Source organism: Balaenoptera musculus, chromosome 8, assembly GCF_009873245.2.
Source record: "Balaenoptera musculus isolate JJ_BM4_2016_0621 chromosome 8, mBalMus1.pri.v3, whole genome shotgun sequence".
NCBI lineage: Eukaryota > Metazoa > Chordata > Mammalia > Artiodactyla > Balaenopteridae > Balaenoptera > Balaenoptera musculus.
In genome coordinates this window covers 19,057,906-19,072,472 of record NC_045792.1, presented here as the reverse complement: position 1 = coordinate 19,072,472, position 14,567 = coordinate 19,057,906, and the positions used below count along the sequence as shown (strand labels likewise).

At 33.0% G+C, this 14,567-nt stretch overlaps 1 protein-coding gene across 1 annotated transcript in view; it reads right to left on the bottom strand.

The window, feature by feature from the left end:
* Positions 1-523: 523 nt before the first annotated feature.
* The window catches only part of CUL5 (cullin 5), a 99,790-nt gene continuing 85,746 nt past the window's right edge, over positions 524-14,567 (bottom strand). The window contains exons 13-19 of the mRNA XM_036860717.1: positions 14,085-14,216; positions 10,855-10,978; positions 10,373-10,548; positions 9,645-9,806; positions 8,767-8,885; positions 8,022-8,145; positions 524-4,138 (exon numbers count right to left, since the gene is read on the bottom strand). Of these exons, the coding sequence (XP_036716612.1) occupies positions 3,944-4,138; positions 8,022-8,145; positions 8,767-8,885; positions 9,645-9,806; positions 10,373-10,548; positions 10,855-10,978; positions 14,085-14,216 (1,032 nt within the window). The 3' untranslated portion in view covers positions 524-3,943. The remainder of the gene's footprint in view (positions 4,139-8,021; positions 8,146-8,766; positions 8,886-9,644; positions 9,807-10,372; positions 10,549-10,854; positions 10,979-14,084; positions 14,217-14,567) is intronic.

The following is a 14,567-nucleotide window of genomic DNA, read 5'->3' as shown; positions in this document are numbered from 1 at the left end:
TGAGAAATAAATTTCTGTTGGTTTATAAGTCATGCAGTCTATGGTACTTTGTTACAACCACCAAGACTAAGGCACAGTCCATCTTCATAACCTTATTACAACTATCTCTAGCTTTGAAATTTAAATATTCACAAACTTCCAAAAATACACAAAACATGAAATAATTTGTTTTATACTTTTTACTTTTGTCTGATATAAAATTTAAATTTTGGTTATGACATGACCTATCTAAACGGATGAATGAATGCATTAATCACTTTCAGGTTTGAAAATTCTGACCTCTTCCAGGCATGATAGCCCTATGCCATCATCAATGGAAAAGCTACATTCCTGTTAGCTTTCATTTTGAACTAGATTTTGAAATTTAAAAGAAATAAGTGGGTTACTTTTCATATTTCTGATTCCTAAGGCTGGCTAAGATTTACTATTTCACAATTAAATATATAAATATACCTATTATAAAATTTTTAACTAAACTCTTAGAAACTATTTTACAGTAGAACATCAACATTTTCTTGATAGGTGAAAGCTTTTATATTACATTTTTATTTTGCAAGAAAATAAATTATACAACTTAAAAAATAAAATCCAAAAATTAAGCAGTTCATCAAAATATTTCAGCCTACTGCATACAGAAACTGCTACCATTTAAAATTGTACAGCATTATCATCTCAGTATGTAGTGGCACACATTCAAAACTGTATATACGAGGATAGATTACAACTTAGGAAGTCAAATTTGTTCAACACTCCAGACAACATATATAGTGTAGATGACAGGAAAGCTCTCATTGTAATGTTTATTTCACAAACATGACATTGGAAGAGTTTATAAGATAGCATCCCAGTCATTTACATGAAAATAGAAAAAACAAGCTTGAGTTTAAGATAGCAAATCTTTCTGGAAAACTAGCAAAACTTTCACCCAAATTGAATTTTTAAAATTTACCCTTTGAGCAGGGCCAATGACATCCTACTGCAAATAATACAAAATACTTTTAAACTGCTCCGGTCATAGTTTATATTAAATTTAATAAAAGGTAAAAATAAGAAAGCTAACATTTCATTTTTGGAAATTTTAACATTTATGCACAAAATAAGAGAAAGAGACTTAAAGTTTGCCAGAATGCAGGGACCCCTCCAATAAATGTAAAAATTGGAAGACTTCAGAATTTATTTCAAGATACTCATTAAATCATTAGAACAGTAATACTCTAAATATTTAACTCATTGTAAGCATTAAAATTGTTCTGTATTTTCACTTTGTAAGTTTTGTTTCATATCTACTTACTCTGGCAATGAGATGGCAATAAAGGTTAACATTTTCAAGATGGCTCCACCTTTATATTAGAAGATGAATGTTCAAATCTTAACCTCTGAAGTGTCCTATTGCCATACTGCTCATGAAAAAAATATATGCATATATATGTATATATTTTTCCCCTTAACTATGTCAGAGTTCATCCCTGTTCAGATAGCACTAATTTTAAGTGCACATTAGAGAAAAGGGACTTAGTAATAAAGGATACTAACTGTGATTCTGTATCTTTAGCAAATTGCTGGTAGTTTTTTTTCCAGATCCTTTTTTTTTTAAATTAGCAAATCTGTTGTCAAAATATATCTAAAGAAAATTCAACAATGGTATAGGCACCTTGTCAACTAAATGGTTTTCATAAACACCAAAAAGTAGTCAGATAAACTTTTCTATACATAATGAACAAAATGATGAAAACTGTAAGTCTACAGTATTTGTTGCTGTTCTATTCCCCAAAATACAATTAGGACATAATTAGCAATTTAAAAATTTATAAAATTTAATAGAAAACTTTGCTATGGATTTAGAGTTACCCACTTTTGCATTAAATTTGCCTTTATAAATCAAAACATCATGGCTCTCATTTTTAAATGACTAAAAAGATTAGAAATTCCAAAAAAAGTTCTGAGAACTATTCTGGTTTAAAACAACAATAAATCTTAAACTTTAAGAAATGGCCTGTAATTTTTCCTTCCATTGCTTCCTCCTTTGGCGCTCCTGTATCGGACAAGCAAATATGCCAATACCAAACTATTTGTTAAACATAAGGGCCACAATTATTACCAAATTATCAGTTCTTAAAAATTTTGAATTTACCCATTGTTAACAGTCATCTAATTAGAGAAAACAGTGAGTGCTAATTTAGTTTAACCTTCACAATATGCTTGGTCTAATAACTGACGTATGCTACCTTAGAGCTCAAATGTTAAGATTTTAAATTAGAAACAAAATTCTAATTTCCTATGAGTTTCAGAATAGGCCTTTGACTACAGCCAGCAAAACCTTAAATGTTTTAAACTTGCTGTCCTTCCTTTCAACAGGCAGCTCACAAAGTCTCTTGGGATTGGGGACAGATTCCATGAAATGCTCTTAAAAGCACTCTGTAATAATACTGTACGCCTTTCAACACTCTGGCACTCCATTTCCTACTATCATCAAAATAATTTAAAATATTACTTAATATCAAATAAAATATAAAATAATTTGCAAGAAAATTTGAAATGTGCACCACAATGAATAAAATCCATGTTGAGCCATTCTTTCCCAATGGGGAGTAAGTTTTTCTCTTTTAAGTTGTTCATGTCCTCAAGTCCTAAAATCTCCATTACTCTGGGTATTCAGTTGCCAGCAACTAGTAAGTTGCTACTTTGGATTGACTAAAAGGAACAAGGTAAGTGTTGCCTTCTGAACATTTTTTAAATGTTTACTTTTAAAATATATAAATATATATGTACATATATTTGGCAAGTGTACTGCTCATATTAAGATTGCAACAATTTTGCTTATGCTTTTCAGGTCTATGTTGTGGTTTTTCTCTTCCTCCTAGGTGACTGATACTTAATTATTACTTTTTAAAACAGAATGTCTTCCTTTCCAGAAACCTGAGGTTATAAATCCCTAATCATGAGACTTTAAAATGTCAAAATATTTCTATGCTACAGATTAAGAGGTCAGTTACATAACTGTATTATATTAAAGCAGGAGATTTCTGTCTTGTTTTTAATAAATTTGAATATGGCATAATAAATATTAAGTATATAAATATTAAGTGTCTTAGTAAACACTTAATATGCTTGTTTTGCTGTTTTGACTCTGCAATCGACCTACCTATCTCCATACATTTTTTTAAACAATTAAAATAATAATTAATATGAGCTTCACTTTTTCAAAACAAGCTCTCTTAGCCATGTAAGATTTTAAAAACTCTTCATCATTTAACAATAAACAACTAAGACAGTAGTCTCCTGCTTAAAAGAAAGCCAACATTTTTTAGTTGGAAAAATTTAATACCATTTTTAAGTCACCACTAAAATCCAGTTGCTATACTGAAGCAGTGTTTGAACATATAATTTGATACTATTATAAACTTATCTTTTCACCTATATCTGCCCTGTCCCAATGTTGTGTAGACCAGCTCACTCTTTTGATCAAAAGAAACCAAGAGTGCTATTTCTAGTTTTAATTGCATTTTTTAAAACAAACGTTAACAGCATTTTTCAGCACACAAACATCTGAAGATCCTTCCTTGTGCAAGTACATTTTTGTAAGAGAGGAAAAAAAGAAAAAGAAAGAAAAAAAAAGCAACAAGAACCCCACTTTCACCCTTCCCAACTGTATTTCTTCCGGTGGGTATAAATCAGATTTTTAAAAGTTCATAATGGGCTCTTCATGAATGCAAGTTTCTCCACAAAACGGCATGCTGTTAAAACAGAGTGTGCAACATGAAGGGAATGCCACCATGCTAACTAATGTGATTGGCAAAATATAGTTGTTTTGTTAGGTAAGGCAGAGATTTTAATATTTATGTAATCAAAGTCCAAATAAACCTTCCTCTAGCACAAACTGCAAGAACTTTCTGCCCAAGCACTCCAAAATTTGGGTTCTTAATATTGTCCATGATATTCAAAATTATGCCATATATATGAAAGTGTTGATATCAGATTCATCTCTTCTGATGTATTTGTGCTCTATTAGCCATTCTATTTGCTCTTTTATCATTTTCTTTTGTGGCAAGAACATGTTTTTCAAAATTTCTACTAATTCAGTCTGCAGCTGAGCATTACTAATTTTCTTTCTCATCTTCATTATTTGTATGATAGCTTCCTAAAAGAAAAAATAAAAATGAAAAATTATTTTAAGTAAAACAAAACAAAAAATGACTTTTAATGTATTTTATCTTCTATCCAATACCTATCCAAATGATTAGCAATCACTAGATTAATCTTGAGACCAGTATCTTTTTTTCACTCTGAAAAATAAAATCTGCATACTATGGAGATTTTAAAAAATGAGGAAAAACAAAATTACCCATAACTTCCCTGCTGAAAAGAAAATCACACTTAAGGTTTTGGTGTATTTCCTTTCATTCCTTCGTATCCACACTATGTACATTTAAAAAGTTTATTTTACCTGTGAACACAATATGTATATAACCTGGTATTGTGTTAAGAATCAACTATCAACTAAGATACAACAAACCCCTTACACATACTTTTTCCCTTGTATTCACAGTTACTTCTTTGTATAGCAGTAGAGGCCAGTTGCTGTCTGTTTCAAAAATTAATAATTACTATTCTTTATAAATTTATCAGATTAATAAACTGTACTTGTTATAAGTATCTTCAGTTTGTACTGACTCAATTAAATGGATTTAACTTTCTGTAGGAGTAAGCACTTTTCATCTAAATCAATTTTATCAATAGCTTCCTTGATGATTTCTTTAATTACTATTATTCTTTTAATAAGGAAAATTAGAAAATTACTACATATTTTCTCTTTTGCCTTTTCCAGTACAAGGTGTCTGCTTAGTCAACAAAAGGCATTCATCTGCCTTAGTGGAAGTTACAATTCATTATAAAAGAAACGTGAAAACAAAAAAGGAATCAATATTTGCTTTTTAACATTGAAAATGGAGTTTGGCTACAAGGCAATAAGGCTTGGGAGTCAGGTACTACTCAGTATGAGAAAAGTATACCTTCAACTTCCCCTGTACAGATATGAGGATTCCTATACTGCCACTAGGAGGTCAGGTGAATTACTCCCAATGTCAGTATGTCCAGATCCAGGCTCTTGATCACAGGGGTTTATGTCAAGGGTCCAGAAAGAAAGAAGGAAGATGGAAAAAGTATGTCCCCCTACAGGCACTTGTACATTACAGAAACCAGTAAGTAGGAGAGAAACAACTGTAAATATTCCAATTTCTCCTATTCTAGCTTTGGTAGAGGTGAAGATGGCTGTGTTAGAGATGTTAAGAGAAAAACAGAGGAGTTCTGGCCCTGGCCCCATTTAATAGGTTGGAGGTCACTTGAAAAGTGGCATGATATGATGGAAGTAATTTGCCCTCCTGAATTTCTCTCAGTTCCCGTATGATGCAGATAGAGTTTAGAGCCAATGGACCTGCCACAGGGCCTTCAGTGTCAGGAGAGGGCGATCCTGTAACAGCAGATGATAACAGTGTGCCATGTAGGCCAAGGGCCACAAAGAAGATGTAGCAGAGGCTCAGAGGGCTCAAGAGCTCAGTAAGAGCAGAGGACAGGCAGCCAGAACAGGAAAGAGGCCACGTGGTCCTTACCCACTGGAAAAAGAATAAACCATAGTTCATCTGCTACAGACATCAGCAATAGATAGCAATAGAAAGTCAAATTCCCATAGGTGACAGATAAAGCACTCTAGAGATGACAGATAAAGCACTCTAGAGCTGACAAGACCAAAAACCCAGAACACTGTTACAACTGTATAGATAGGACAATCCCTTCACTGTCACTATGAAGTCAAGTGAATTTCTCTCAACCTCAATACATGCAGATGCCATCTGTGAAAACAGCAAAGAACAGGGATGGGTGGAGTAGAATCAGGGAGAAATAAGAAAGTCTGAGCATTACCTAAAGGGATAGCTTGGATTAGTGGATTGAGCATAATTATGAATCAGTTTTAGACAAAACAAAAAAACTTCATTTTCTTTGCACATCTTATAGTATGACTATACCTGCCCATTCTACTTCATATCTCAACTCTAATCCATCTGTATTTATCCTGCTGTAGCCATAAACTAAGACTATATCATGCTTTTTCCTCCCAGAAGTAAAATTTTCCAAAATCTCTTATTGAATAATACATTCTCTTTTCATGGGCCATGGAAATTATTTCCTTCATTGCAAAGTTCATCTACACTTACATAGGAGGTTTAATTCTGAGCTATTTTCTTCTATTAATCTGTATGTTATGCTATTTTATTTTTGTAGATATTTTAATAAGTTTTAATATTTGGCAAGGCAAGTTCCACCACCATTAACACCTTATTTTTTTAAGGTTCTCAATCACTCTCATCTATTTGTTCTTTCTGATAAAACTGAGAATCAATTTTTAAAATTCCAAAAATATTCCTAGTTGAATTTTTATATGAAATTCAGTAGACTTGTTACTAGTATGGGAAGTTATTCAGCCTTATCATTAAAAAATATGGTATTTCGGACTTCCCTGGTGGCACAGTGGTTAAGAATCCATCTGCCAATGCAGGGGACACAGGTTCGATCCCTGGTCCGGGACGATCCCACATGCTACGGAGCAACTAAGCCTGTGCACCACAACTACTGAGCCTGCGCTCTAGAGCCTGTGAGCCACAATTACTGAGCCCACGCGCCGCAACTACTGAAGCCCGTGCGCTCTAGGACCCACGTGCCGCAACTACTGAGCCCGTGTGCTGCAGCTACTGAAGCCCGTGCGCCTAAAGCCTGTGCTCCACAACAAGAGAAGCCACCACAATGAGAAGCCCGCGCCCTGCAACAAAGAGTAGCCCCCGCTCATCGCAACTAGAGAAAGCCCGCACACAGCAACGAAGACCCAAAGCAGCCAAAAAAAAAAAAACAACAAATGGTAATTCATGTTAAAAAGAAGCCAGATACAAAGAGTACACTGTCTGATTCCATGTATATGAAGACCGAGAACAGGCAAAACAAAGCAATGGTGATAGGAATCAGGTGGGTTGAAGGGGGAGATTGGCTGAATGGAGACATGGGGAAATTACTGGAGTGATAGAAATGTTCTGTATTTTAATTGAGGTGATGGTCACACAGGTATACACATTTAGCAAAACACACTGAAAACTATGAAATATGTATTCTATTTTATGTAAGTTATACCTCAATTAAAAAATTCAGTAAGAAAAAAAGGAACATGATCTTTCTATTTATTCAAATCTCCTTTTGAATCTCTCAGGCAAAGGCCCCTCTCTTCATACAGGTCCAACACACTGCTTTTTAAAGAAATGCCTGTGAATTCTATGGTTTCTTCTTTTATTTTCTTAAATTTATTTATTTATTTGTTTATTGCTAAATAGAAAAGCATTTGATTTTTATTTATCTTTTCTCTGTTCCTTTATCATATTATATGATCTACAAGTAGTGAAAAATTTTAATCTTTTCTTCTTTTTTGTTTCATGCTTGATTGCACTGGCCAATAGTTTCAAACAATATTAAATGAAAACAGTAAAAGTGGGACAACTTGATTTTAATAAGACTATTTCTAAAGTTAAAACAGTCATACATTAGTTTGCAATAGGTATTCTTTATCATGTTCAGAAGGTATAATCCTAGTTTTAAAATATGTTTTTTAAAGTGTCCCTAATTTCCCATTACAATGGAATTAGAAGTGTTAAAATTAAATTTTAAATACTCAATCCTAGAATCGTACTTGTTGTTGATATACATTTATTCTCTTTGACATGCAGTCAGAGAAGTCTAACCTAAAACCAAGGTTTTGCCCAACCAACAGAACCTACCAGAGACCACCAAGTCATACAGACATCTCTTTGAGCAACTAAGAGAATGTTACTAATACAATTTTTAAATTTCAGTAAATTGAAAATTAGCTCTTCTGTACGAAAAGTCTGAGTACCTACATTCCTTTAATTTTAAAAAAAGATTTGAAGATTAAAAAAACAGCAACAAAGTTTTTCAAAATTTAGACATTCTGTCTTAATATTACAAACCTGGGTTCTCAGTATTCTTAGTTGAACTATTCCTTCATTCTCTTCTTCTCTCATCCTTTCTGTAGTGAGCTGCAAGCGTCCAATCAAGTTGATTTTACCCCTTTTCTGAACTTTTGCATTTTTTCTATAAAAAACATTAAATCAAATAGTTTACAGTGAAAGCCCTTTTAAACATCATATTATAGCAACAATGTCTAAGAGAAAATACTTAGAAATAGTCTAAAAATTAATATCCAACACTGTTTAAGGGAAAAGTAACAAATAACCAACATGGAGCTTTATTAAAATGAACCCTATGATTTCCCTCAAACATGATAAAAGCTCTGTTAATAAGTGTGACTATGCTCCCTGTAATAACAAAGTTAATATAATTTATATTGCCATGACAGTGATTAGATAATTGAAGATATGTGGGTTGTAATTCAACATTATCTTCTAACTGGATCTAAAGGAAACAGTACTCTGTGTGGATAAAGCTGCTTTAGAGTGCAAAAGGATGTTTACTTTAAAGATGAAAAGCAATATAGTAAGTCAGACACCAAAATGTATCCATGAAAAATATGTAAAGAAATAATAAACATCTCTAGTTCATTAATATGTTCAATAAACTAAATGGCATAAATCTAAAGTGATGACAGCATACAGATGTTTTAAATATCATGTAAGGAAAATTATTTTGCTAAAAATAAAACATTAAAATTCAAACAAGGTATTTTTATTTTAGATCAATCAACATAAACCTTACATTAAACTGAACTCCTGGTTCACTGAGAAGAGGGTACCTTCTGTAAAGTCTTTGGGTGAGTTGACTTGAGGTTCATACAATAAAACTTGCCGTTTGAGCTTTGGAAAAGCTACTAAAGACTATGAAGAGTAAAGAGAAAACAATTAGCTTCTATAAACACTATGGAACACCAAGATCAATTCTACAACATGACCAATATAGGTGAGAAAAAATTATGAGCACAAATTCATAATTCAAAGTTTTATTTGGTACTTCCATGAATATACCAATGTAAATGCATAATGAGGAAAGAGAATGAGGAGAAAAGAGTTGGTTATGAGGAAGCAATAAATGCTCTCTTTACAATAAGACAACCAAAAAAACCACCACAACAACAAACTAGAGGGATTGGTCATATATGACCACAGCAAACATCACTGCCGGTTATAAATCAGCTGTTTCTCTCTAGGTAATAATTTATTTTGGAACTTTTAACAGGCATATGGAGTAGGAGGTAAAATGTAGTTTTGAACAGGAGGCTAATAAGTACATTTTACAGGGCCTCAAAAGGACCAAAGTCTTCTTATTCTTAGAATTTTGGTTATCATAAAAATCTTTGAACACATTTTCAATATGAAATCTTTGGTCATGCTCTTCACAGGCAACATTTAAATACCAACTCAATCTCTTTCTTTCTCTCTCTCTTGCCATTCTCTGTCTTAGTAACTTGCTTATTTTCAATTTTTTTTTCCGTAAATACCTCACTAGTGTATTTTTCTTGCTTAAAAGTCATTTGAGTATTATGAATTCATAAATTTATTATAACACAAGCCAACACATGTTTCCTGCTATGTGAGAGGATGCAATGTTAAAAACAAAAAACATAAAAACAAACCAACCCATAAAGTCCTTCTAAGCTCAGCATCAGGGAGTTCAGTTGCAAGTTTTAGATTTTCAAAGCTGATTTTCTCTCTGGGTCTTTGGTTCCATGCAAACAATACAGCCAGCTGAAATGTTGTTACCTCCAAATCATATTGACCTACTTCATTCTTAAACGTTATCTATAATAGATAAAATAGTTAAAAAAATAAGAATCTCTTCATGATGATTACCATCTATCTACTATAATATCTCTTATATGAGATTATATACAAAAAGACTGCGAGTTGTCTTTCAATATCCATTCTTCCTTTCTTACATGGTAATAAAAATTTTAGCAGACTTTAATGACTGTCCAGAATAAAGGCTCACCTCCCAGCTTTCCTGAGCAAAAATGTGGCCATGTGACTAAGTTCTGGCCAATGAGATTTGAGTGGAATTAATGGGGGAAACTTCTAGAAGTTGCTGTTCAAGGAAGCTATACCCTCACATCTTTCCCTTCCTGTTGGGCTGGAAGACAGACATAGTGAGAGGATCATATTGGATTCTGCAGGCAAGGGAATACCTTAAGGATGGTGCTGTAACCAGAAGTCTATGTCCCTAACAACTTCATGGAACAGATCTACTATACCTGCTCAAACTTTCACTTGTGAGAGAAGGAAAGATCTATCTTGTTTAAACAAATCTTATTTGGAGTCCTGCTACTTTCAGCCAAACCAATATCTGAACTAACACACCATCTACTTACAATTCCATTTGACATGAGATGATGCCAATGTAATTTTCTACCACTATGGTTTTTTTTGTAGAATTCTTCTACTTCGGGTATCAAATCCTCCAGTTCAGTAGGAAGTGAGACAAAGACTTTTTCAGAGCTTCTTGACCAGGCACCAGCATTCAGAATTTTTATATTAACTGAATCAGCTATAGGAAAGTATATCAGAAAATATAAAGCAAATAATCTTGACAATGGGTAAAATTCAAAATACATACAACAGAGGATAAGCTTTGGTGAAAAATAAGACTCTAAAGATTTTGTTAAAAGTGTCTTTCTGTTTCAAAATAAGAATTAGTAAATCTAAATTCTGTTTTGTAGGATATTTTCAAGGAATGTGGACTTTGAAACATCTTTGTCTCTATTACTGCTTAGTTTTATTTTTAATTTACTAGAAAACAAAGATATTCTTTTGTAAAATGTTTAAAAAAATGTATGTAATTATAAAGTAATACCTGGTAAAGCCAATTTATTATTTTTGTGCATTTCCTTAAAAGCTTGGTTCAAATCTTCAGATACTTTAATGTCCTGAAACATTCTAGCAAGCTTGTTTACATAATCTGCTGGCATACCAACTTCCTATGAAAACCAAAGACAGAAGAAGTAATAAATAATATATAATCTGATATAGTATTAGGAAAAATTTTAATGGAAAACTAAGTTTTAGATGCTTTAATACAAAATTCTTCTTCTCTCTTATATTTATAGAATGTTTATATCTAATACCTATTAAATTTGATTCTTAGAACCTAAACAGAATATACAGGCAATCCTGGTTTTCTGTGCATGATTCCAATATCCATGAATTTCAGTTACCACAGTATAGTTAAAGAACACCAGTACCCCAACAATACTATTCAACTTTCAATTACTATTATATATTAAACGTGAGTTATGCATAAAGCACAAATTTGACCTCTAGCTCCTCAATCTACAAATCACTAACAAATAACAGAGCACATCATATCAGTGACCAATCACAATATTTCTTTCAAAATCTGTTAGTCATCTGTTTATTCAATTCACCCACAGACAGCAAAGCATGTAGCTTTGTTGCATCCATGTCTTCCACTGATAAATCCACATGACATTTTACAAAAACGGATAACTGAAAGAGGTAATTGGTCAAGAAAGATGATAAAAGTACACCAAAAAAAAAAAGAAGAAAAGGAAAGGAAAGAAAAGGAAGGGAGGGAGGGAGGGAGGCAGGCAGGCAGGCAGGCAGGCAGGCAGGCAGGAAGGAAGGGAATAATGTTGGAAATGAAAATAAAATAGAACACAAATGGAGTTTCTGAAGAAAGAGCTAACTGTGGTTGTAATGTTTGTTGATAACGCCAATGCTGAAGAGTCTAAGTATGCAGGTACAAGGAACTTAATGAAGGCAAATTATCAACATAAATGAGGAAAGTGGTAGTGACAAAAAAATTAAGAAGAGGAAGTGATGCCAGCAAAAACTTCCACGACTTTGAAAGACCAAAAGACAAAAGTTTGGAAGCTGATCCAAACTTACAGAGTATAACTCTTCAAAGTATACAAAAGGTGCTCACTAAGTAACTTGTAAGTTACATGACAAGAAGGCAAGCACTAGTCAAACTACTCTTCATTTTAGTAACAGCGTTACTGAGATATAAAATCATGTACCTCAAAATTTGCCCTTTTAAAGTGTACAATTAATCAGGTTTCAGTATATTTACAGAGTTATGCAACCATCACCACTATCTAACTTTAGAACATTTTCATCATCCCCAAAAGAAACTCCATACTTACTAGCAGTCACTCCCCATGTTCCCCCACTCCTCCATTCCTGAAAACCATTAATTTATTTTTTGTCTCTACAGATTTGGCTACTGTGGACACTTTGTATTAGGGAATCATACAGTATGTGGTCTAACTGGCTTCTTTGCTTATTAGCATAATATTTTCAAAGTACATCTATATTGTTGCATGTATCAGCACTTCATTTATTTTTATTACCAAAAATATTCCAATATATGAATAAACCATATTTTATCTATTTATCAGCTGACTGACCTTCTGGGTTATTTTCACTATTCAGCTATTATGAATAATGCTGCTGTGAACATTCATGTACAATTTTTTGTGTGCTCATATGTTTTCACTTCTCTTGAGTGGAATTACCTAGGAGTAGAATTGCCGGGTCAACTCTATGTTTAACTTTTTGAGGAACCGTCAGTTTTCCAAAGTGGCTGCACCATTTTATATTCCTACCAGCAATGCATGAGGGTTCCAATTTCTCCTCTTCCTCACCAACATCTGTTATTGTCTGAATTTTCAGCTATCCCAGTGGTTTTAATTTGCATTTCCCTAATAACTAATGATGTTGAGCATCTTTGCATACACTTATTGGACATTTATATATCTTTTGTGAAGAAATGTCTATTCTAATTCTTTGCCCATTTTTAACTGAGTTGTCTTTACTGTTGAGTTGTAAGAGTTCTTTATATATTCTAGATACAATATCAGACATGTGAATTGCAATAGCAGTTTTTTCAAAGAAATACAACACTTTAAATCTGAAAGTTTATGTTTTAAATTACAGTGTACTAAATACATATTAATTTTACTAATTTTTTCTTTCTCCTATATACTTGTAACAGATAATAAGAGGTTTTTAATATTTTGACAAAAATTTCAAAGTCACAAAACAGTAATTCTCCCCAGTGACTGTTAATATTAAGATCACCTGCACAGTAATTTTTACTATCCCACACTACCAGGCAAAACAGCACTATCTGCAAATCTTTAATTTGAAATACACATATAAATGAAAAAAATATATATAAAATACATATAGGGCTTCCCTGGTGGCGCAGTGGTTGGGGGTCTGCCTGCCAGTGCAGGGGACACGGGTTCGAGCCCTGGTCTGGGAGGATCCCACATGCCGTGGAGCAACTGGGCCCGTGAGCCACAATTACTGAGCATGCGCGTCTGGAGCCTGTGCTCCATGGCGGGAGGGGCCGCAATAGTGAGAGGCCCGCGCACCGTGATGAAGAGTGGCCCCCACTTGCCGCAACTGGAGAGGGCCCTCGCGCAGAAACGAGGACCCAACACAGCCATAAATAAATAAATTAAACCTTATTTTAAAAAAAACAAACATATAATTATACACATTATAATAGATGTTTTATCATATATTAATGTAATATTATATATAATACCATATGTATAAATGAAAGACATATTCATTTGTTATACTAATATAACTCAAATTCCATTAAAATGGACTGAAAGGAACAGACTTAAAATATTTTAACATGGGAATTTAGCCATAATTAGCATTGATTAAACTAAATAAGCCATCACCTTTTACCTATGGGTTCTTTTTCCTTAATCGATGTATTTATTTACCAACATCTCTATGGCTAAATATTTAGTACTAAAAACATCTTAAAAATGAAACGATTCGTCCGTTAGTTAAGGTCAGTTCAAATGAGCGTGGAGATACAAAAGAGTGAAACAACAGAAGCAAAGCAAGAGCAAAGGTGCTTCACCAGAAGTCTTCATTAAGAAAATATACTTTATTTTATATAATTGATGCTATATTCTTCTAAAATGTTCCATATTTCTTCAATATTAACAATATCACCAAAATGCATTACTTAAGCACACATATGAACCATGTGCTATTTTAAGAAAACCAAATATTTTTTAAAATTTTACTTACTCTTAGCCACTCTACCATATTCTCTTCAATTTCACTATCAGCAGAGATGTCTAATATAAGACGTCGTGTCAAATGAGCTTTGTGATATCTCATAAAAACGTCTTTGTTTTGTACATATTTAAGTACCAAGAGCTGTACAGAAAAAAAAGTTACTTTCAATTTACATACACTCTTAGCCATCCCTCTCATTTAGACCTTTCTACATCCCCAATTGTCAAAATTCAGAAATTTACATAAGCAAATACAGACGGAGGCTTACTAAATTGCCCATCTCTGAAAAATAACCAGTCCTGAAATACTACAATACTTTAATACTTTAGAAGTTAGCAAATTTGAGACTGTAACCAAATAACCTTTTAGTTCTTAAAAACATTAATTTTTGAGATTTTATAGAAAATGTGATAAAACTTTACATGAAAATCAGTGGTTCCTCCCCATTTTTTTCTTCTACATTTCTTCTTCACTTTATTCTGACACTAATCT